Genomic DNA, 24,997 nt, shown 5'->3' on the forward strand with positions numbered 1-24,997 from the left:
AAAACATCGTGAGAATTATTTTATTATGTTTTATTTTTATTATTTCATTATTTCCCTTCTACGCGACTTTACCGAAAGAACCAAGAAGATGAATCCCTGCAGTCACGAATGCTTTAAATCGAGCTTTTATTTTACTCATTGTTGTTGTTGTATCCTCAAATCTTGTAACTCAATTTTAACCCACTTCCCAATGTGGTATCGACTGCACACTTCGTATACTTATGTCATACTGATGACAATACTATTTTCTATCATACTGGTAGGAACCTCCTGGTTACACCAGCCCATAGGGGATTATTGTGTCCGTCCGTCGTGCAGGGAGGGGCTGGGTGGGGAGGGAGGGGCTGGGTGGGGAGGGTGGGGAGGGGCTGGGTGGGGAGGGGAGGGGCTGGGTGGGGGGTGGGAGGGGTGGGGCTAGATGGGGAGGGGCTGGTCACCCCGTGGTGCCCTTATAAAACTCAACGTTTAACCTACTCACACCAGCTCCCTCCGCAGGCAGGAATGTTGCGCGGGAGAGCGCTCGCGTCGCCGCACGGTTACCCGCTTCTTTAAATAAAAAAACTAAAATAAAATCCGTGATTGCCGCCGGGGTGAGTAACGATTTGGGACATTTCCCAAATCGTTGCCACGGGAGAGGAGGAGTCACGTGACCACGACGGCGTTGAGATCCGGCGACTGCTGAGACAGGCTGCTGTGCGCCTGGCAGACAAGTCAACTCGGCAGACAATGAACTCCCTCCCCCCTCTCTCTACACACACACACGGTGACCCCCCCCCCCCCTACACACACATCACCATCACCACGGTGCGTTCATTCGTGGGTGCCACGGTGGCTAGGAGATGTTAACTACCTCGCCTGGTGTGCAGGAGGTCGTGGGTTCAATCCAGACCCTGACGCCTGCTGCTGTATATTTGGAGTTTGCGTGTCTCTCTCTCTCTCATCATCATCACGGTGGCTAGGAGATGTTAACTACCTCGCCTGGTGTGCAGGAGTAGTGTAGAGTATAGTCCAGTGTATAGTAGTGTAGTGTATTGTATAATGGAGTGTTTAGTGTAGTGTATAATGTAGTGTATAGTATAATGTAGTGTATAGTGTATAGGATGAACATGTAGTGTAGTGTATAGTGTATAATGGAGTGTATAGTGTAGTGTATAGTATAATGTAGTGTATAGTATAATGTAGTGTATAGTGTATAATGGAGTGTATAGTGTAGTGTATAGTAGAATGTAGTGTATAGTGTAGTGTAATTGTATAGTGTAGTGTATAGAATGAATGTGCATAGTAGTGTAGTGTATAGTGTAGTGTATAGTGTAGTGTATAGTCTAGTGTATAGTGTAGTGTATAGTATAATGTAGTGTATAATGTAGTGTATAGTGTAGTGTATAGGATGCACGTTGAGAACCACAAGGACGGGGTGCCCACTACGGCGTGAATTGGTCTGCGACAAGCTGGACACTGATAAGGAGGAGGATGAATGAGGACGAGTTGGCAGTGATGTGTCTGTCGCTGCGACTGCATGCGGTACTCTCTGCTGGGCCACTCTCTTCCTCCTCCAACGCCACGTTCCAGCCACGTTGCGAACACGTGGTCTTGTGGTCAGCGTTGTGTTCCAAATCTAATTCGAGACGTGGCCTCAGAAGTGCACCTAGCCTGGCACCAGGCGCCGTGGTGACGTCGCAGGCACTGAGTGACGAATGCCGCTGTGTGTGTCTTTGTGTGTGTGCTGCGTGTGTGTGCTGTGCGTGTGTGCTGTGTGTGTGCGCGCTGTGTGTGTGATGTATGTGCCGTGTGCTGTATGTGATGTGTGTGTGCTGTGTGTGTGTACTGTGTGTGCTGCGTGTGCTGTATGTGTGTGTACTGTGCGTGCTGTGTGTGTACTGTGTGTGTGTTGTGTGGGTGTGTTGTGTGGGTGTGCTGTGTGGGTGTGCTGTGTGTGTGTGCTGTGTGTAGCTGTGTGCGTGTGTGTGTGCTGTGTGTGTGCTGTGTGTGTATGTGTGTGTGTATGTGCTGTGTGTATGTGTGTGTGTGTATGCGCTGTGTGTGTGTGCTGTGTGTGTGCTGTGTGTGTGCTGTGTCTGTGTGCTGTGTGTGCTGTGTCTGTGTGCTGTGCTGTGTGTGTGTTTTGTGTGCTGTGTGTGCTATGTGTGTGTGCAGTGTGTGTGTGCTGTGTGTGTGTTTTGTGTGTGCATAGCGAACGGCTCAGCTGAAAGTTTGGCCTCATTCGATGTACAGTGCGTGAGTCTTTGGGGAGGAGTGGGGCTTTAGTGTGACTTACGTGTGGGAGTGTGTGACTGTGTGTGTGTGCTGGTGTGTGTGTGTGTGCTGGTGTGTGTGTGCTGGTGTGTGTGATGGTGTGTGTGTTTGTGTGTGTGTATGTATGTGTGTGTATGATGGTGTGTGTGTGCTGGTGTGTGTGTGATGGTGTGTGTGTGTGTGATGGTGTGTGTGTGCTGGTGTGTGTGTGATGGTGTGTGTGTGTGATGGTGTGTTTGTATGTGTGTGTGTATGTGTGTGTGTTTGTATGTGTGTGTATGTGTGTGTATGTATGTGTGTGTATGATGGTGTGTATGTGTATGATGGGGGGTGTGTGTATGTGTGTGTGTGTATGTGTGTGTATGTATGTGTGTGTGTATGATGGTATGTGTGTATATGTGTGTGTGTATGTGTGTGTGTATGATGGTGTGTGTGTGTATGTGTGTATATGTGTGTGTATGATGGGGTGTGTGTGTGTATGTGTGTATGTGTGTGTGTTTAGCAAGGGAGTGCTGCTGTAACTTTTTTTCCACGCTGCGCAACACAGCCAACAAACCCGGGTTCAATTCCAGGCCATTCGTAACATCGATCGGTGTCTGAACCTTTACTCAACGAACCTCCACCCCTAGGTCGACTCAGCCTTAAACGAGGAGCTGGGCCCCCAGGTGCAAGCATCGGGCACTCCCACGTGGTCCAGGCGACTGACACAAAAGCAAAGATCCCCCGTATAGCCTTTACCTGCCTGTTGGGGCAAGTTCCGTTCGCGAATAGCGCCTATGGAGATCGGCACGGCACACGAGGGGGGATGGGTGGCAGCATGCCCGGCCGCCTTTGTCTCCCCCAATGTGTTTTGGTGGGAGGGGTGGGTGGGTGGGTGTGCGCACGTTGCAAGAGGCCGCACTAAAGGTCATCAGTGGAGCCGGCAGTGGCCCATTGGTGGTGGCCTTGCAGTGAAGGACACTGCGCGAAAGTCACGGCACGGGTCACTTTGAACTCCTCTCGATACACGGAATACGCAGACGAAAATGGCCAAGTACATTTCCTCCGTAAGTTTGTGCGCGTGTGTATATCTATATTTTTTTTACCAAAAGAATGTTGCAGAGCTAGGAGAAAGGCTGGAAGGGCAAAACCGTCCGGCGATTCCCAGCCAGAGCGATTGTGGTTGGTTGAGTTGGTTTGCTCACAGAAGATGGACATCACCAAGCCAGCAATGATGTTGGCGTATCGCTCTCTCTGCCCCTCTCTTCTTGTTTGGCTCATCTCTCTCTCTCTCTGCCCTCTCTCGAGTGGAAGCTCCGTGCCTGATGTCCTGGCGAATCCCGGTCGGCTACTGAAGGCGGCCGTCAGCGTAGCCGTCATCATCATCGGCCAGGGTCAATCCACTGCTGGATGGAGGCCTCCCCCCAAATCACTGACGCCGTTGCTACAAGTCCGCCCGGCGCCTGCGCACGGGCTGCTTTCGTCGTTGTCGTCATCATCATCATCGGCCAGGGTCCATCCACTGCTGGATGAAGGAACCGCCGCCGCCGCAACCTTACGACCCCGCGATGCCACAATCCGCCCGCTACGCACGCCGCTGTCGTCGGCGGACGTGTTCTACCCACTGCTGGATGGAGGAGGCGGCCTCGCCACGAGCCGATGCCGGCGCCCCGTCTCCTGCGTCGCATTCGGGGCGGCGTCCCCCCCTTGGGGCTGTCGTGCCGTCAGAGGTCGCAACCGGGTACCTGATACCCGTACCCTACCCGATACCCGGCTACCCGTACCCGGCCGGATACGGGTACCCGTGTGCGACTCTGGTGCGGCCGGGTACAGGTACGGGTAAGCCGTGAGTCACTGGTGAGTCACCGTTTGTCACTCATTTCCCAACGTCTTGTCTCTTCTCACAATTCAAGTTCCTAGAATCAACCCACCCGTGCCTGCAACATGGCTTCATCCCAGAGGTCGCAATCGGGTACCCGATACCCATACCCTACCCGTTACCCGGCCGGGTACAGGTAGCCAGGTATTGGGTACGGCCGGGTACGGGTACCCGTTTGCGACCCTGGTGCGACCTGGTACGGGTACGGGTAAGGAATCAAAACCCGTTTGCGACCTCTGTGTGCCGTCACCCGGCCACGTCGATCGCAACGCCGTCTCCCCCCTCCGGCGACGCGTACCACGCCCGAGCCCACAATTCATTTCGTCGGCGGTTGACGGCGACGGGACTCTGGATTCGCTCCTGTGATCTGTGCGCCGCGAGCGCACGGCGGTTCCGGCGCGAACAAACCCTGGCCCACCGCGCTCCTCTGCGCAGTCCCACGTGTCGTGGGCCATCCCTGTCGATCGACTCTGCGGCGTGAGAGTCACGCGCGCCTCCGTGTGTGTTGTGTGCGCGTGTGTACCTGGGGAGCGGTGGTGCAGCGGTTAGCGCGCTGCCCCACGAACCCAGCGACCCCAGTTCGATTCCCGCTCACGGCCTACACCGGTGACGATTATCTGAACCGGTCCTGGTGTGTAAACATCGGCATTTGGGAGACAATGGTGGTGGTGGTGGCGATGGTGGTGGGGGGGCGATGGTGGTGGGGGGGGCGATGGTGGTGGCGATGGTGGTGATGGTGGCGGCGGTGGTGGTGGTGGCGGTGGTGGCGGCGGCGGTGGTGGCGGTGGTGGCGATGGTGGTGGGGGGGGCGATGGTGGTGATGGTGGGGGCGGTGGTGGTGGTGGCGATGGTGATGGTGGCGGTGGTGGCGATGGTGGTGGCGGCGGTGATGGTGGTGATGGTGGCGGTGGCGGCGGTGGTAGCGGCGATGGTGGCGATGGTGGTGGCGGTAGCGGTGGTGGCGGAGGCGGCGGTGGTGGTGGTGATGGCGGTGGTGGCGATGATGGTGGTGGCGGTGGTGGCGATGATGGTGGTGGCGGTATGGGTAAGGGGGGTGGAGGAGGGCACCGATCGTCGTGTTTGGATTTTCATCATCGACGGCGACAGCGGCACGCTCGGAGTGAACGATGCGCGCGCGCGGGGGGGAATGCCTCGAATTTAATCTCGAATTAAAAAAAAAGAATTATAACAAACCCGGCGCGATGAAGTGGCCTCATTGTGCGAGTGAATGATTCCCGAAGAGCGGCGGTCGCCTGGCGGAGCGTCGGCCGCACTCCACCCCGCCAGCGCTCGTACAAAGCGGGCCCTCTCTCTCCGCTCGCTCGCTCGCTCATTATTAGAGATTTAGAACTCTGCAAGTGGCGGCTAAGCCGTCAAACAAGCACACACACGCACACACAAGCACACACACGCACACACAAGCACACACACAAGACAAAGATCCCCCGTATAGCCTGAAACAGCCTGTGACGGGCTATACGGGGGCAAGTGCTGTTAGCGAGCACCTGTGAAAGGTCCGGTGGGTGGCCAGCACCACGCCCGGCCGCCTTTGTCTCCCCAGTGGCGATGTTTACACACCGGGCCAGGTACTCATTTGAGGCTGAGTCGACCTAGGGGAGGCCTAAGACCTGTTTATATAATCGTCACTGGTGTCGGCCGTGAGCGGGAATCGAACTTGGGTTGCCGGGTTCGTAGTGCAGCGCGCTAACCACTACACCACCGCTCCCAAACGCTCACACACACACACACTCCAATACACTCACACTCCAATACACTCACATGCTGCCTCATCCACACTCTAACAAAGACATTTTCACATCCAATGTCACACAAAGACAATCTCACACTCATACACACAAACACACTCCCACACACTCACACACACACCCACACTCCCACACACTCACACACACTCTCACACTCACTGTCACACCCAAGACAAATACATATTCACACCCACTCTCATACATACACACAATCACCCTCACACCCGCACTAACACCCACTCTCACACACATACTCTCACACAAACACTCACACCCACACTCCCACACACTCACACACACTCTCACACTCACTGTCACACCCAAGACAAATACATATTCACACCCACTCTCATACATACACACAATCACCCTCACACCCACACTAACACCCACTCTCACACACATACTCTCACACAAACACTCACACACACTCACGCATTCTCACACACACACATACAAACATACTCAGACTCTCACACCTAACACCAACTCTCTTACACTCTCACACACACTCTCACACACTCACACACACTCTTATACACACTCTCACACACACTTTCTTACACACACTCACATACACTCACACACACACACTCTCACACACACACACTCTCACACACACACTCTCACACAATCTCTCACACTCACACACACCCTCACACTCACACACTCTCACTCACACACTCACACACACACTCACACATTGTCACACACTCACACACTCTTTCACACACTCTCACACACACACACTCTCACACACCCTCACACACTCACACATTGTCACACACTCACACACACACTCTCTCACACCCTCACATACACACACACTCACACACTCTCACACACACTCACACACTCTCACACACTCTCACACACACACACCCTCACACACACTCACTCACACTCTCACCCCCACACAGCCCCGGGCTGCCAACGCCCCCACCCCCCACCCCCCCCACTCACCCCCACCCCCCACCCCCCGTCAGCACCGCATGGAGCTGGCTGGGCACACATCCAGCAGCCAGCCGAGTGGGAGGGGCGGGGCGGCGAGGGAGGAGGAGTGGGTGGGGGTAGCGGGGGGGAGGAGAGGAGGAGGGGGTGGGGGCTGCGGGGGGGAGGAGAGGAGGAGGGGGTGGGGGCTGCGGGGGGGAGGAGAGGAGGAGGGGGTGGGGGCTGCGGGGGGGAGGAGAGGAGGAGGGGGTGGGGGCTGCGGGGGGGAGGAGAGGAGGAGGGGGTGGGGGCTGCGGGGGGGAGGAGAGGAGGAGGGGGTGGGGGCTGCGGGGGGAGGAGAGGAGGAGGGGGTGGGGGCTGCGGGGGGGAGGAGAGGAGGAGGGGGTGGGGGCTGCGGGGGGGAGGAGAGGAGGAGGGGGTGGGGGCTGCGGGGGGGGAGGAGAGGAGGAGGGGGTGGGGGCTGCGGGGGGGAGGAGAGGAGGAGGGGGTGGGGGCTGCGGGGGGGGAGGAGAGGAGGAGGGGGTGGGGGCTGCGGGGGGGAGGAGAGGAGGAGGGGGTGGGGGCTGCGGGGGGGAGGAGAGGAGGAGGGGGTGGGGGCTGCGGGGGGAGGAGAGGATGAGGGGGTGGGGGCTGCGGGGGGGAGGAGAGGAGGAGGGGGTGGGGGCTGCGGGGGGGAGGAGAGGAGGAGGGGGCTGCGGGGGGGAGGAGAGGAGGAGGGGGTGGGGGCTGCGGGGGGGAGGAGAGGAGGAGGGGGTGGGGGCTGCGGGGGGGAGGAGAGGAGGAGGGGGTGGGGGCTGCGGGGGGGAGGAGAGGAGGAGGGGGTGGGGGCTGCGGGGGGGGGGGGAGAGGAGGAGGAGGCTGCTGAGATTCTGTGGGGTCGGATGGGGTGCTGCTGCTGCTGGTCTCCATGGCAACCACCGTGGCAGCAGTAGCAGCAGCAAATGTCCGGTTACGCCACACACTTAGGCGGCGATTTCATTACGCGCCTTGTTGGTGTCGAGGAGGAGTAGGAGGGGGGGCATCCTGTGACAACGCTTACAACAGGGTGGGGGGCTGGGTGGGTTTGGGTTTATGGGATTGGCCGTGGCGTTAAAGGGTTTAGTGCCCTATTCGAAAAGATGGAAATTTTAGGATCACTGCCACTGCCACCAGCATCGCCCCCAGCAGAAGTTTCTGAATATTCTGCCTTAATCTTTCACAAGCGTCCCCAACGCCCCTCTCACATCCATGCCCGCTGTTCACGCACTTTGTAGTCTTATTGTAACATCAATAATGACGATGATGATGATATTCCTAACGCTCTCGCAGCCCGACGAGATTTTGTTATTTTAATTTCGTTGTTTAAAATAATGTTTGTTTGGGTGGCGCTGCTTCCTGCTGCTGCTGCTGCTGCTTGAACACACAGTGCGATTCTAACAAGTGTAAGGCGCGCTTGGCTACGTACGGTGCGAAAGAAGTGCAACGCACACACACGGACATGCTGCTGCTGCTGCTCATGAACAGTTCACGGTGCAAAGGGCATCAAACAAACTCGGCGAGTTCCGTGTCGATAACAAGAGAACCCAGGTGCCGTAGGTTGACGGCGGTGCCAGGCTAGGTGCACGAGGTCACGGAACGGGCCCAGGCGCCGTGGGGTGACTGCGGTGCCAGGCTAGGTGCACGAGGAGGTCACTGGGGACAGACCGAGGTGCCGTGGGTTGACGGCGGTGCCAGGCTAGGTGCACGAGGTCACGGAACGGGCCCAGGCGCCGTGGGTTGACTGCGGTGCCAGGCTAGGTGCACGAGGTCACGGAACAGTCACAGGCGCCGTGGGGTGACTGCGGTGCCAGGCTAGGTGCACGAGGAAGTCACGGAACGGTCACAGGCGCCATGGGTTGACTGCGGTGCCAGGCTAGGTGCACGAGGAGGTCACTGGGGACAGACCGAGGTGCCGTGGGGTGACTGCGGTGCCAGGCTAGGTGCAGGAGGAGGTCACGGAACGGGCCCCGGGCGCCGTGGGGTGACTGCGGTGCCAGGCTAGGTGCAGGAGGAGGTCACTGGGGACAGACCGAGGCGGCGTGGGATGACTGCGGTGCCAGGCTAGGTGCACGAGGAGGTCACGGAACGGACCGGGCTGCCGTGGGGTGACTGCGGTGCCAGGCTAGGTGCACGAGGAGGTCACGGAACGGACCGGGCTGCCGTGGGGTGACTGCGGTGCCAGGCTAGGTGCACGAGGAAGTCACGGGACAGACCCAGGCGCCGTGGGTTGACTGTGGTGTCAGGCTAGGTGCACGAGGAAGTCACGGGACGGACCGAGGCGCCATGAGTTGACTGTGGTGCCAGGCTAGGTGCACGAGGATGTCACGGAATGGACCGAGGCGGCGTGGGTTGACTGCGGTGCCAGGCTAGGTGCACGAGGTCACGGAACGGACCGAGGCGCCATGGGTTGACTGCGGTGCCAGGCTAGGTGCAGGAGGAGGTCACGGAACCGACGCAGGCGCCGTGGGGTGACTGCGGTGCCAGGCTAGGTGCAGGAGGAGGTCACTGGGGATAGACTCCCCTGCTAGCAGAGATCCTTCGACACTTCCCGGTGACGTCACCGCCACTTAGCGGCGGTTGTTGTTGTTGTGCCGCTTGAAAAGCTACGAAATATAAATATGTATAAATATATAACAGCAGGCGACGTTCCTGGCAAGGTCCCTCCTTCCTCCATAGCGCGTGAGAGAGGGGCCCCGAGTGAAGGCGTGGACGCTAAACTCCGAGTCGCAGGCCCGCACCTACGATCAGCACGCTTGGCTACGTACGGTGCGAAAGAAGTTCAACGTACACCGCGTTGGGCCTGATGGATCGTACAGTACAGCTGCCACCCCACCCCCCCCCCCAGTGCCGGATTATATCCTAGTAGCACAAGTAGCTACATAATGCTACGGGGCCCCCGCACTTTCAAGGGCCCCGTGCTAAATGCTTTCAAGATATCAATTCCGGTTCGGTGATTCTGCACTTGCTCTATTACTATAGTACTATACCGCCTTCAACTTTTACGAACGACTCGGTGTGTAAGGTTAGCGATTTGTCGTATTATCTAGCTGTATAGCAAATGAAAAAATACAATTACTTTACTGTGCAAGTTAAACATTCATGTTTTTTTTAATTAGTGTTGTATTTTATGTAGGACCCCTTTATAACAACATATGCACTAGCTTAGGCACTGCCCCCCTCCCCCACCCCCTGCCAAACCGGAGGTCCACCGGTTCGATTCAACCTCCAGGCGCGGCAGCCGAAACGACGGCACGGGATTCCTAAAATCTTCAAATCCTCACCCCTCCACCCCCGCCTCCCACCGGCAGGTCGCGTGCGCCGTGGGGTAAAGTGTGGGCACAGCGCTGCCGTGGAAGAGTAGGCCAAATGCCCTCTCTCGAGAGAGGCCTCTGCGAGGGCTCCGTCGAGTGTTTGGCCGCTTCCGACGGCAGTGGAGCGAGCCGGAAATTGCACGGCTGTGCCTTGACCTACTTAACAACTACCCATCCACATTAATTCTAGATTTGAAGCTTTCGTGATTGCAATGATTCATATTCTTAGGTTTTTTCGGTAAAGTCACGTAGGTAAAAACATTAAAAAGTAAAATAAAATAAAAATCACGACGTTTCGGAGGCAACACAAGCTTCCGTCTTCAGGTGGAACCGTCACAGCCACGACAGTTGTATCAAGTAAATGAGAGATCACAAGAAATACCACCCCGTATATATATTTCTTGTGATCTCTCATTTACTTGATACAGCTGTCGTGGCTGTGACGGTACCACCTGAAGACGGAAGCTTGTGTTGCCCCCGAAACGTCGTGATTTTTATTTTATTTTACTTTTTAATGTTTTTACCTACGTGAATTTACCGAAAAAACCTAAGAATACCCATCCACATCCCCAAAAAACAAAGACAAAGATCCCCCGTGTAGGCTCAACAGACTGCCGGGTCCAAGTGCTGTTCGCGAGCAGCGCCTATTAAGACCGGCACGGCACACGAGGGCGTGGGGTAGCCAGCACCGCGCCCGGCCGCCTTTGTCTCCCTCGTGGTGATCTTTATTCATCGCACCAGGTACTCATTTAAGGCTAAGTTGACCTAGGGGAGGCCCAACACCTGACCAAATATACGCCACCTTTATTATTGTTTGTGAGCGGTAATCGAACTCGGGTCGTCGGGTTCACAGCGCACTAACCCCTACACTACCGCTCCCCACACACACACACCAATACCTACCACTGCACCTGTGCCAGGCCAGGTGCACTAAGAATCTAGTACTCAGGAGGTTACGGGACAAGACCCCAGGTGCCATGGGTGGACTGTCAACCCACACACACACACACGCACATCCACACACAAAGGCAAAGATCCCCTGTATAGCCTGAACAGACTGTTGGGGAAAGTGCTATGAGCGAGCACCTATGAAGGCCGCCACGGCACACGAGGGGTTGGTGGCTAACAGCACGCCCGGCCGCCTTTGTCTCCCCAGTGGTAATGTTAACACACCACACGAGGTACTCCACACACATGCGCACAACCACGCACATCCACACATCCACACACATCCACAGACACACACATCCACACACACACATCCACACACACACGCGCACATCCACACACACACATCTACACACACACATCTACACACACACATCCACACACACGCACATCCACACACACATCCACACACTCACACACATCCACACACACACACATCCACACACACACATCCACACACACATACACACACACACATCCACACACACACACATCCACACACACATCCACACACACATCCACACACACACATCCACACACACACACATCCACACACACATCCACACACACACACATACACACACATCCACACACACACATCTACACACACACACATCCACACACACACACGCGCCCACAACAAACAAGCCATGACGCAATCGTTCGGAATCACTGGGAGGGCACCGAAGCCGTCATCCTTGGCACCACCCGTGACTCGCTTTGCATCCCACACGGTGAAGTGGAAACTCCGCTCACGGACGGCAACAAAAGGTGATCCCGGGAATTAGTCTCAGCCGGTCATCCCTGGGGCCTGGATTGGCGACTCTCAGAACAGATATCCACACACGCGCACACGGTACGCGCCACAAAGACAAAGATCGCCCGTATAGCCTGAACAGGCCGTTGGGGCAAGTGCTGTTAGCGAGCACGGCACACGAGCGGGCGGCCAACAACCAGGCCCCGGCCGCCTTTGTCTCCCCAGTGGCGATGTTTACCACACACCGCACCAGGTACTCATTTGAGGCTGAGTCGACCCAGGGGAGGCCCACGACCGGTCAAGTTAATCGTCAGCTGTGTTGGCCGTGAGCTGGAATGGAACTCGGCTCGCTAACCGCTGCACCACCGCTCTCCACACACTCCCCAACACTCTGCACCACTGCCCCACGTGACACCTCCACCTGCACCACCACCCCACGTGACACCTCCACCTGCACCACCGCCCCACGCGACACCTCCACCTGCACCACCACCCCACGTGACACCTCCACCTGCACCACCGCCCCACGTGAAACCTCCACCTGCACCACCGCTCCACGTGACACCTCCACCTGCACCACCGCCCCACGTGACACCTCCACCTGCACCACCGCCCCACGTAACACCTCCACCTGCACCACCGCTCCCCCCTAACACCTCCACCTGCACCACCGCCCCCCATAACACCTCCACCTGCACCACCGCCCCACGTGACACCTGCACCACCGCCCACGTAACACCTCCACCTGCACCACCGCTCCCCCTAACACCTCCACCACCGCTCCCCATGACACCTCCACCTGCACCACCGCTCCCCCTAACACCTCCACCACCGCCCCCCGTAACACCTCCACCTGCACCACCGCCCCACGTGACACCTGCACCTGCACCACCACCCCACGTGACACCTGCACCACCGCCCACGTGACACCTCCACTTGCACCTGCACCCACCGCCCACCGTAACACCTCCACCTGCACCACCGCCCCACGTGACACCTCCACCTGCACCACCGCCCACCGTAACACCTCCACCTGCACCACCGCTCCCCCTAACACCTCCACCTGCACCACCACTCCCCCTAACACCTCCACCTGCACCACCCGCCCCACGTGACACCTGCACCTGCACCACCGCTCCCCCTAACACCTCCACCTACACCACCGCTCCCCCTAACACCTCCACCTACACCACCGCCCCCCGTGACACCTCCACCTGCACCACCGCTCCCCCTAACACCTCCACCTGCACCACCGCCCCACGTGACACCTGCACCTGCACCACCGCCCACGTAACACCTACACCTACACCACCGCTCCCCATGACACCTACACCTGCACCATAACTCCCCCTAACACCTCCACCTGCACCACCGCCCCACGTGACACCTCCACCTGCACCACCACCCCACGTAACACCTTCACACCACCCCACGTAACACCTCCACCTCCTCTCACTGTGGGCTGTGCCACCTCCTCCGGTCTATCAACGACCGGCCCGCAAATCATTCAGTGAGTGCATGAAGCCACGTGTCATCGTCTCCATCACCATCGTCGTCACCGCCACCACCGTCAACAGCGGCGTCACGCCGGGACGTGGCCTTAACTAAAACAAATATGAAACGCGCGATCGATGAATTTTTTGTTGTTGTTGTAACGTAATCTATTCCGCAAGCGGGGAAAGTCTCTGCGCACTCACCGCGTGACGCTTCGCGCTCGGGTAGCTGTGCCTCCCTCTCCTCCGCGGCGCGTCAAAGTGCCCGGCCATGGAGCGGGCGACGCCGGTGTCATCGACGACGATGATGCGAGGGAGGAGGAGGATGACGATGACGAGGAGGAGGACGGAGGGAGGTAGCGTCGCTCGCGACACCGAGGAACGCGTCGTGAAGTTTTAAAAAAAAAATTAAGAAAATAAAAAAAACCTCGCCGGCAAACGTCGACGGGGAGCCAATCGTGGCGGGGTTAAAGGGATCAGCGATGACGGACGACGCTCGGGCGGCGTGAAGGGGGCTCGTGAAGGGGGCTCGTGAAGGGGCTTCGCTGCCCGCCCGCCTGCGAAGACGCTGCGCTAACGTCGCACGAAACGCGGAACATTGCGCCCGTTGCCCATGGCGAAGTGTGACGTCTCGTGGCGGCGGTGGAGGAGAGGGAGAGAGAGAGGGACAGGGAGAGCGTGAGAGGGAGGGAGAGAGAGAGAATGAGAGCGTGAGAGGGAGGGGGAGCGAGGGAGAGAGAGAATGAGAGAGAGAGAGAGAGTGCGTGAGAGGGAGGGGGGGCGAGGGAGAGAGTGCGTGAGAAGGAGGGAGAGAGAGAATGAGAGAGAGAGCGTGAGAGGGAGGGAGAGAATGAGAGAGAGAGAATGAGAGGAAGGGAGGGAGAGATTGAGAGTGCGTGAGAGAGAGGGGGGGAGGAGAGAGAGAATGAGAGGAAGGGAGGGAGAGATTGAGAGTGCGTGAGAGAGAGGGAGGGCGTGAAAGAGCAGAGCGTGAAATCTATCATTTAAAAAGGGGGTTTACATAAAGCAAAGCATTTTAAAAAACCGAAATGATGAACGAAGCAAAGTGCCGACTACACCGAGCATCTTCTTGTTTCCTCTGATCGTAAAGAAGAGAGAGAGGCAGAGAGAGGGAGGGAGGAGTGTGTGAGAGAGGGAGGGAGCGAGGGAGAGAGTGCGGGGTATTGACGGCTGTTTAAATGCTACTCCTCCCCGGCTTCAGACGCACGCACGCACACACACGCATGCACACACACACATACACACGCACGCACACACACACACGCACGCGCACGCACGCATGCATGCACACGCACGCACACGTACACACACACACGCGAACGTACACACGCACGTACACACACGCACGCATGCACACACACGCACGCACACACACGCACGTACAAACACGCGCGCACACGTACACATGCACACAGACGCACGTACACACACGCACGTACACACGCACGCGCGCACATGCACGCACTTACACGCACACGCGCGCACACACACGCACACACACGCACGCACGCACACACACGCACGTACAAACACGCGCGCACACGTACACATGCACACAGACGCACGTACACCCACACGCGCGCACACACACGCACACACACGCACGTACATGTACGCACGCACACGCACGAGCGTACACACGCACACACACGCACGCGCACACACACGCACGTACACACACACGCACACACACGCACGTACACACACACGCGCGCACACACACGCACACACACGCACGCACATGTACGCACGCACACGCACGAGCGTACACACGCACGCACACGCACACGCGCGCGCTTGGAATCGCCCGAGCGAGTCCAGCCACTGAGGGTCACGTGGAGCTACAACCTTGCCACCTGTAAGTCTCCTGCGTTTGGGGTCGCGTTCCCCCCCCCCCCCCCCCCTTTCAAGGGATTACAAAAATATTTGTTTATATTCTTAGGTTTTTTCGGTAAAGTCACGTAGGTAAAACATTAAAATTAATAAAAGTAAAATAAAATAAAAATCACGACGTTTCGGAGGCAACACAAGCTTCCGTCTTCAGGTGGAACCGTCACATCCCGACAGCTGTATCAAGTAAATGAGATATGGTAGCTCCTGCAATCTCTCATTTACTTGATACAGCTGTCGGGATGTGACGGTTCCACCTGAAGACGGAAGCTTGTGTTGTCTCCGAAACGTCGTGATTTAAATTTTATTTTACTTTTATTAATTTTTATGTTTTACCTACGTGACTTTACCGAAAAAACCTAAGAATATGAATCCTTGCAGTCACGAAAGTTTCAAATCTAGACATTTCTTTGTTTGTCGATTGTTGTTGTTGTTGACAGCGGAAGTTTGCGACCGTGACTTTTTTTTGTTCCGTTCCTCCGAAGATCGCGGCTCTCGCAAGCGGCGGTGGCCGGGAGAGAGAAATTGGATGTGAAGTGAAATCTGACCCTGCCAACTTCTGTGGGCCGTGGCATCTGCACAGCAGCGCTCTCATCTCGCCCGGGGTCAACTTCCAGGGGTCAGGGTCGCTGAGCCGGCACCGATGAATCCGCGTTGCGGAGTGCGTCGATTTCGACGGCTTCAGCTGTCGCTTATTAGATATATGCACACACACAGGGGCGCTTCAAACGCTCAAGAATGTGAACGCTTCTGAGAATTTGCAACGACGCCGCGAGCAATGCGCTGCCCCGGGCTCTGGAGACCACCTGGAGGAGATGCCAGGGCGCGCGTGGTGACAACGATGGTGAACAAGTGGGAGACTCTTTGACTTTCCGAAGCTATAAAGATGACTTTTAGATTTGAAGCTTTCGTGACTGCAAGGATTCATACTATTAGGTTTTTTAGGTAAAGTCTTGTAGCCCCGCTCACCACCCCCACGTTCCATTCCCTGGTTACCACATTCAAATAAGCCCCTCCCCCCTTAACTTGTATTTAAGGGCTGGTCTTTTGGAATTTTCCTCACTTGATGCAGTAATTTTAGCTGTGACGGTCCCACCTGATGACGGAGACTTGTGTTGCCTCCGAAACGTCGTGATTTATTATTTTATTTTCAGTATTACTTTTATTAACTTTTAATTTTATTTTTTACCTACGTGACTTTACCGAAACAACCTAAGAGTATAAACATGACATTTGTTATCATGTTGCGGTGTAGTATTATCCGTTATTTTTTCCATTAAAAACGATAGTAATCCCATAGAAGTGTTAAAAACATCTTTAAGCACTCTGTATATAATATTCTGATGACTCGCACGGAGACCCGTAAAGGATCACAAAGTGATGCACATGATCTAAAGAGAGATTCGTAAGAGAAGCCATAGACACAAAGACAAAGATAACCCGTATAACCTTAACAGACTGTTGGGGCAAGTGCTGTTAGCGAGCAGCACCTATGAAGGCCGGCACGGCACACGAGGGGGAGGGGGTGGCCAGCAACTACGCCCGGCCGCCTTTGTCACCCTAGTGGCGATGTTTACACACCGCAGCGGGTACTCATTTTGAGGCTGAGTCGATCTAGTGTTGCCACAGGCCCGGTCCAGACAATCGTCACTGGTGTTGGCCATGAGCGGGAATCGAACTCGGGTCGCCGTTTTCGTAAGCGCAGAGCGATGACCACTACACCACCGCTCCCGGCCACAGACACACACACTCACACGCGGACCCGTAGACTCGTATAATTACGTGGACTGAGTTAACGATTAAACGGGGTTTTAATTTGTGCCGAGTTAAATGGTCTCAGCCCCTGCTCACTAATGGCTTACCTTGAGACTGGTAGATATATGGGCAGATACATATACTGGGGGAGAATGCGTTGTAAAAATTTACACAAAGTACCTTTTACCTGGAGGTCATAAGACGCTCTACAAAACAAAGACAAAGATCCCCCGTAGAGCCTTTGCAGACTGTTGGGGCAAGTGCGGTTAGCGAGCAGCACCTATGAAGGCACACGAGGGAGGTGGGTGGTCAGCACCACGCCCGGCCGCCTTTGTCTCCCCAGTGGCGATGTTTACTGCACACCTCGCCAGGTACTCATTTGAGGCCTAATCAACCTAGGGTAGGCCCAGGACCGGTTCAGATGTTCGACACTCAAGTTGGTGGCCGTGAGCGGGAATCGAACTCGGGTCGTCGGGGTCGTGGTGCAGCACGCTAACCGCTACACCACCGCTCCCCACGCTGTACAAAGCAGACGCACACACACACACACGCGCAGGCTCACGCCAATACAGCCCAACCCCAAAACTAAGGATTCAAGAAATGTAGAACAGCTCTTAAGCATAAGTTGCGTCTTAAGGCGCGATTTTAGTCAAACGAGGTGGGGGTGGCAGGGGGTTTCCCGCACCTTCGATTAGCACGGCTGACTATGTACGGTGCGAAAAAAGTTCAACATACACACCTAGACTCACAGAGAGACCCATAGACTCACACAGAGACCCATAGACTCACACAGAGACCCATAGACTCACAGAGAGACCCATAGACTCACAAAGAGACCCATACTCACACACAGACCAATAGACTCACACACAGACCCATAGACTCACACAGAGACCCATAGACTCACACAGAGACCCATAGACTCACACAGAGACTCACAGACTCACACAGAGACCCACAGACTCACACAAAGACCCACAGACTCACACACAGATCCATAGACTCACACAGAGACCCATAGACTCACACAGAGACCCATAGACTCACAAAGAGACCCATAGACTCACAGAGAGACACACTCACACAGAGACCCATAGTTTGTTGCCTTTCTCTCGCACCTCCGATTAGCGCGGTTGGCTACATACGGTGTGAAAGAAGTTCAACGTACATACAAAAAGTATGGATTCCTGCAGTCACGAAAGCTTCATATCCAGTACGTACACAACGCAGTCAGCAGGGCTAACGCTCGGCGAAAGTGAATCACGCAGTCGCGCGTCCTACAGAATAGGCTACGGGGGTGTCGATTCATGTTTTGTAAATCAAACGGGAAGCTCACGGACCGCGCGTAGGAGCGGGGATTCCTGGGCATGACCTCGCCGCTCTCCGTTGAGTCGCCGCCCGGCCGCTTGCAGCGGAGAAGCAGCAAAAGCCGAAGTGAAATTCTTTGCTCGAGTGATTTTTTATTATGTTCATCGGCTCGAGTTAAATAAACGATGGGGAAGTAGCGGACGCCCCCCCCACCCCCATCGCACAGCGCCGCACCTGTGTGGGAACTCCAACTCAGCCGCCGGCAGGTGCGGGGGCGAGGAGGAGGAGGGGGGGAGCGTGACCGGCCGCATTCTCGAATCCCCGGCAGATGCGCGCGTGACACACGCGCGTGACACACGCGCGTGACGCACGCGCATGACGCGTGCGTCACGTGCGTGAGCAACAATGCAAACACGTGGAGGCGGCGCGTGGATGTCGATTGCGCAACGCGCGCCGTCGTGATGATCCGCCCGCGACCTCTGGACCGTGAACTTGGGCAACGCTCGCGCGGGCCAGAGGGCGGGTCCCTCGCCGCTGGCAGCCAGGACGTGCGGGCGGACGGACGGACGGGCGGATGTCGGGAAATTTCACATTTCCTTTGGCAAGAAATCTGTCGGCGCAAGAGCTACTTTCCTTTTCGAAGTAATATTAGTAAAAAAAAAAGTCAACAAAAAACGGTCGTGCGTTCGAACGAGAAATCTGTTGCTGGTCATCTCTGCTGGCTGGCCTGAGCCAGTCGTGGAATTTCCACGTTCCTATGACAGGAACCGGTTTAATATCTCCGAGTCAGAATAACTGCCCGGTCAAGCGCGATGCGAGAGATATTGAGCCGCGTTGTACGTACGTATGTTGGACTTCTTCTGCACCGTACGTAGCCGACCGCGTTAAACGGCGCAGAGGAGGGACTGGGTGTCTGCCTGAGCTGCGAATGAATTTCCCCTCCACTGCAGACAAGTATCTTGACACACAAAGACAAAGATGCCCCGTGTAGCCTTCCACAGGATGTTGGGGCAAGTGCCGTTCACGAGCAGCACAAACGAAGGCCGGCACAGCACACGAGGCGGTGGGTGGCCAACTCCACGCCCGGCCGCCTTTGTCCCCCCCCCCCCCCCCCCCCGCCCAGCGCTGACGTTACTTACAGGCCGAACCAGAAACTCATTAAAGGCCGAGTCGACCTAGGGGAGGCCTAGGACTGGGTTCAGATATTCGTCACCGGCATTGGCGGCCACGAGCGGGAATCGAACTCGGGTCGTCGGGGGTTCGTAGCGCGGCACCACCGATCGGTCCGCCACCGCCACCCCGCACACTACCAGAGCGTCAACACGTGCACGCGCGTCAACACGTGCACGCGCGTCAACACGTGCACGCGCGTCTACACGTGCACGCTCGTCACCACGTGCGCGCGCAGCTCACTGTGACCCCTTTCGACCGGGCGCGGTATTCATGGAATTCTCCGGCACCTCCACCGCACCGGCTATGATGAGGCACAGAGCCCAGGTCACCAAATGCTGTCACGTGTTTGCAGTCAAAGATCACGTGGTTAAGATCACAAGTATACCACCTTTCGTGAATCATGGATAAGACTTGACTTCTGGTCTGATCATTTTTTCTTGTCAATCCGCTGCTGGATAAACTGTCCTATGGACATGTTCATCCCTGTCATACGAACGTGGAATTTCCACCAACGGCTCGACTCTGGGTGATACCGTGAAAAGAGCTTCATGGGTCATCGGATTTCTCCGGGATAAAGATTCTGAACGGAGATTCTGATTCTCTCTCAGTGGTCATGTGAGCCACTTTGTGATGCACGCTGGGGGTGGGGGGGGGGGTTGTGGTTGTGTGACCATACTTCACCACGCTGGTCAGTGCCGATTGGTGAACGATGGAGGGGGGGGGGGCAGATCAGGGTGAGTTATGAACAGTCGTTTAGTCCGATGTACGCTTAAAAAAAATCTATAAAATGTACTATATTTTTGTTTTTTCATAAATCGATGGAGCCTGCTATATTTAAAAATCAATACGAAGCAGTTAAAGCTGGAACAAGTTTGCTCACCGCCGCCAACGTCGCTTACGTTGGGGGGTGCGCGCTTCTGTGCGACGTCCGTGCCGCCGTAACACATCCCTGCTGCGGAGGGAGCTGGTAGGAACGTTGGGTTGCTCGGTCAATGGCCTGCAGGGTCAACGGCGGCGTGGTGTATTCCGCAAATATGCCCGACTGTGAGGGCGGGCACAAGCCGGCGTGAGTAGGTTAAACGTTGAGTTTTATAAGGGCACCACGGGGTGAGCAGCCCCTCCCCACCCAGCCCCACCCCTCCCACCCCCCACCCAGCCCCACCCCTCCCACCCACACCCAGCCCCTCCCCACCCAGCCCCTCCCCACCCAGCCCCTCCCCACCCTCCCCTCCCCACCCTCCCCTCCCCACCCTCCCCTCCCCACCCATTCCCTCCCTCCCCACCCAGCCTCTCCCTGCACGACGGACGGACACAATAATCCCCTGTGGGCTGGTGTAACCAGGAGGTTCCAACCAGTATAATCTGCGGTCTGCGGCATAGCTCGCAAGCCAGAGGTGGATGGGACCGCTCATCGCCATCATCATCGGCAGCGGCAGTCACGATGCATCCGCTGCTGGGGGTGGGAAGGGTTCACTCAACCCATCATCACTCCCTCCGGGGTCAGTTAAAATAAAGTAGCACTTTGCGCAGGGGGGAGGGGTGGGTGAGTAGTCCATCGATGTTGGCTTTCCTATGAATGCACTCATCCACCGCCGCTGACCAGAGTAACGTGGAATTGCCACCCACTTTGCCCTGCAGGGTCTGCAAAAATCATTTGAGCGGCGGGAAAAAAACTTGAGACATTTTTTTTAGGGTCGATCACGGATTACGATGGGTACGCGTTGGTTTTAGTCTTCTTCTAATTCATCGTCTTCTGCATCTCCTTTGTCTTCATCTCCTCCGTCATCATCTTCATCGTCTTCATCTTACTCCGCTTCCAAACGTGGCCATCGTTCGGCCGCCGCCGGCGGTGCGACGTTGAGTCTTCCCCGGCGGTGACCGCTCTGCGCTCTGCCCCCCCCCACCACCCATCCTCCCCGCGTGCCCCCCCCGCGGCGACACACAAAGCGGCGTTCTGTATCTGACGACACGAGGGCCTTGGTGTCGCACGGCACGGGGGGGGGGGGGGGCGGTGGGGGCTCTGTATCGGTACACACAACGCTTCCCCTATGCCGAGAGATTTCCTTTCAAGTGGATGCGCTGAATTTTATTTTTTTATTTTTTCATTTTTTTACTCTTCCACCCCCCCATGCCCAGATATTGCCGGTCTCGGGGTCCCCGGTTCACTCCGCGTCAACTCGTGTGTTTATATTACTACTGACACTACTAATACCGTCATCACGGGTCGTGTTCTAGCCACTGCTGGATGAAATTTGGGCTCCCCCCCCCCCCACCACCCATCCCCCCCCACCACCCATCCTTCCCCCCCCCGACTCTCCGGCCATCTCCCGTCTCCCTGGTCGTGTGATGTGACGGAATTCATCTTCGCCGCGTTGCCGGGCGCAGTGTCGTGAGGGTTATTTTACTATGGACACAAAACTATATTGTCTCTTTGTGCATTGCGCTCCTCAGCACACTGTCACCAAATGATGGAATAGTCCCGTTCGGACACCATCACCTCACTACACTGCAGTCTCTCTGCGTGAGTCTGTGGTTATTGCAGAAACTTGACTCCTTCGCAAAATTTTTCCTCTTTGGTGTTTGAGCATCTTAACACCGTTTCTTATGTTTCAAAACAGGGCACAATGCGTGCGGCCAGTGCATTCTCAGAGGCCCCCGACCGCGCAAAACGATGGCCACCCCCAAAAATAAAAATAAAATCACCCCGGGTGCTTCTGGTTGTGTCCCGGACACACAGAGAGACAGATCGTAACAACAATCTATAGATATAAACGGGAAATTTGTGAATATGTGTGTCTGTTCGAAATGCTTAGCATACTTCCCGACATGCAACAAACTTGAAATTTGCCATGTGGGTAGCTTCCAGACTGTACACATTGAAAAAAGTATAAAAATATACTTTTTTTGTGGGGGGGGGGGGGGGGGTGCAATAATGGATATATTTTGCACGGCAAGTGAGCGGTGACGTCACATCTGTGACGTCACATCTGTGATGTCACCCGTATGCGGCAGCGTCACGCAGTGTGCCTGCTGACGTCACGCACCCCCCCCCCCAAACCCTCCGCGTAGGCCGTCTATTAATCCAAGACAAGAATCCAAGTCCCGGGCGATGCCGGCTAGTCAAGCTCGTGTTAAATAAAACATGAGCGCAGCCCCCCCACCGCCCCCCCCCCCCCCGGCTACGTAGCGCGTGAACGCATCAGCCGTGCGTCCCGGGGGGGGGGGGGGTGGTGGAGGTGGAGTGTGGGGGGGGGGGGCACCCCCACAGAAGCAGCTGCTTGCGTGGCTTCACGACGCAGCGCCGCGACCCAACGCCCGATTCCGCACATTCCGCGCCCGCGGTGCCGTCATCTACTCGACGCTTTGTGCGTGAGAGAGAGAAGGGGGGGGGAGAAGGGGGGGGAGAAGGGGGGGGGGGCAACAGAGTGGAACCCTCCCCCCTCACCCCAACCCCCCGCCCCCCCCCCCCAGTCAAAGGCTGGACGTCTCAATCGGCGCCGTCTACCATTTCCCTCCCCGCGCCGACCCCACCGAGATCAAATGAGGCCTTTCAGTGGCAGCCCGAGAGTGAGAGTGTGCTGTTGGGTGGGGGAGGTGTGTCTGTGCGTGTGTGTGATGGTGTGTGTCTGTGTGTGATGGTGTGTGTGTGTGTGCATGTTGTTGTGGAGAGCGGTAGTGTAGCGGTTAGCGCGCTGCGCTACGAACCCGGCGACACGGGTTCGATTCCCGCTCACGGCCAACACCGGTGACGATGATCTGAACCGGTCCTGGGCCTCGCTTAGGTCGTCTCGGCCTCAAATGAGTTTCCAGGTGCGGTGTGTGAATACCACCACTGGGGAGACAAAGGCGGCCGGGCGTGGTGCTGGCCACCCACCCTCTTGTGTGCCATGCCCTGTCTTTATACAGCACTTGCCCCAACAGTCTGCTAAAGGTTATATATCTTTACACGCCACTGAGTCAACCTAGGGGAGGCCCAGCACTGGTTCAAGCTGGCCGTGAGCGGGATCCGTAGCGCAGCGCGCTAACCCCTGCGCCACCGTTCTCTGTGACGAGCAGCACAGCAGCAGAAGCATCGCCGGTGGCAGCGCGGAAACCCAGACCACAATCGCACGCTTGTCCCAGCGTCTAAACCTCACCCCCCATCCTCACCCCCCATCATCACCCCCACTGTCACTCCCTACACCCCCTCGTTCAACCGCCCCCCCACCCCCGGCGCCCCCCCCCCCCCTTTCTCATGCTAATTACGCAATTGCACGGAACAATTCCTCGCGCTGGAGTTTCTTCCGCGACAAGAGAGACGCGGGAGATGGGGACAACCGTCATCTGGCTCTGTGGTGTGGTGGTGGCGGTGGTGGTGGCGGTGGTGGTGGCGGTGATGGTGGTGGTGGCGGTGATGGTGGTGGCGATGGCAGAAGTGGTGGCGGCAGTGATGGTGGCGGTGGCGGTGATGGCGGTGGTGGCGGTGGTGGCAGTGGTAGTGGCAGTACTCAAAATAAAAAATAAAACGGACAGACAAAGGCCCCGCCACGGTGGCTAGGAGATGTTAACTACCTCGCCAGGTACGCAGGAGGTAGTGGGTTCGATCCCGACCCTGACAACGCCTGCTGCGGTATATTTGTAGTTTGCGTGTCTCTCTCTCTCTCTCATCATCATCACGGTGGCTAGGAGATGTTAACTACCTCGCCTGGTATACAGGATGTCGTGGGTTCGATCCAGACCTTGACGGCTGCTTTCAGAGTATTCGGCTGCTATAATTTTCCACGAGATAAGCCACTTCGCTGAGCTATCATTTATGGCCAGGTCACTTCTAAAAAAGAGCTACATAGCTCAGTGGGCCTTACCTGGTAAAAAACGAAATGTACGGATGTTTAACGTCTTTCGCAACGTACGTAGCCAGCCGCGTTAATCGGAGGTGCGCGGAAAGGACCGCAAACCAAACACAAAAATCAGTTCTAGGAAAAACGAGTTTTCGATCAAGATGATGGTACATAGCTCCAGTGGGCTTCCTAATATCGGGAAGGAAAGAGCGTTCCAGACGGCCGCAGAAGCGCATCTGAAGGCGCCGCGCGATGCGGCGACCGCCGCCGTCCGTGGTTCGACGGCTTCGCTGAGAAGCTGCCACCGCTGCCGCCACTGCCGCTACTACGAGGACGACCGGAGTTTGCGTGATGATGGTTCATGTCGGGCGAGTGTCCCACACTTGTTTGTCATCGCGCGTACACAAACACCGCGGCTCACCTTGACACCGTCAGCGTAGCCCTCGGACTTGTGCATGAGGCTGAGGAAGAGAGAGAGGGGTGCGTGGAGGGTGGGGGGGGGGAAGAGAGACGTTAATAGTCAAATTTCGATTGAAAGCTTTCGTGACTGCAGGGATTCATATTCTTGGTTCTCTCGGTAAAGTCACGTAGAAGGGAAGTAATAAAATAATAAAATAATACAAATAAAACAATAAAATTCTCACGACGTTTCGATTGCAACACAAGCAATCATCATCA

At 56.3% G+C, this 24,997-nt stretch overlaps 1 protein-coding gene across 3 annotated transcripts in view; it reads right to left on the reverse strand.

Moving 5' to 3' along the window:
• LOC133354622 (breast cancer anti-estrogen resistance protein 3 homolog) overlaps positions 1-24,997 on the reverse strand; it is a 126,605-nt gene that overhangs the window by 17,796 nt on the left and 83,812 nt on the right. For 2 of the 3 annotated variants that reach the window (XM_061571620.1, XM_061571621.1), the window contains one exon: positions 24,741-24,780. In XM_061571620.1, the coding sequence (XP_061427604.1) occupies positions 24,741-24,780 (40 nt within the window). Of the gene's footprint in view, positions 1-13,559; positions 14,036-24,740; positions 24,781-24,997 lie in introns of those variants that run through there. The other variant, XM_061571622.1, reaches the window with a different exon arrangement.

Source organism: Lethenteron reissneri, chromosome 48, assembly GCF_015708825.2.
Source record: "Lethenteron reissneri isolate LAM-NWPU_2019-01 chromosome 48, ASM1570882v1, whole genome shotgun sequence".
NCBI lineage: Eukaryota > Metazoa > Chordata > Hyperoartia > Petromyzontiformes > Petromyzontidae > Lethenteron > Lethenteron reissneri.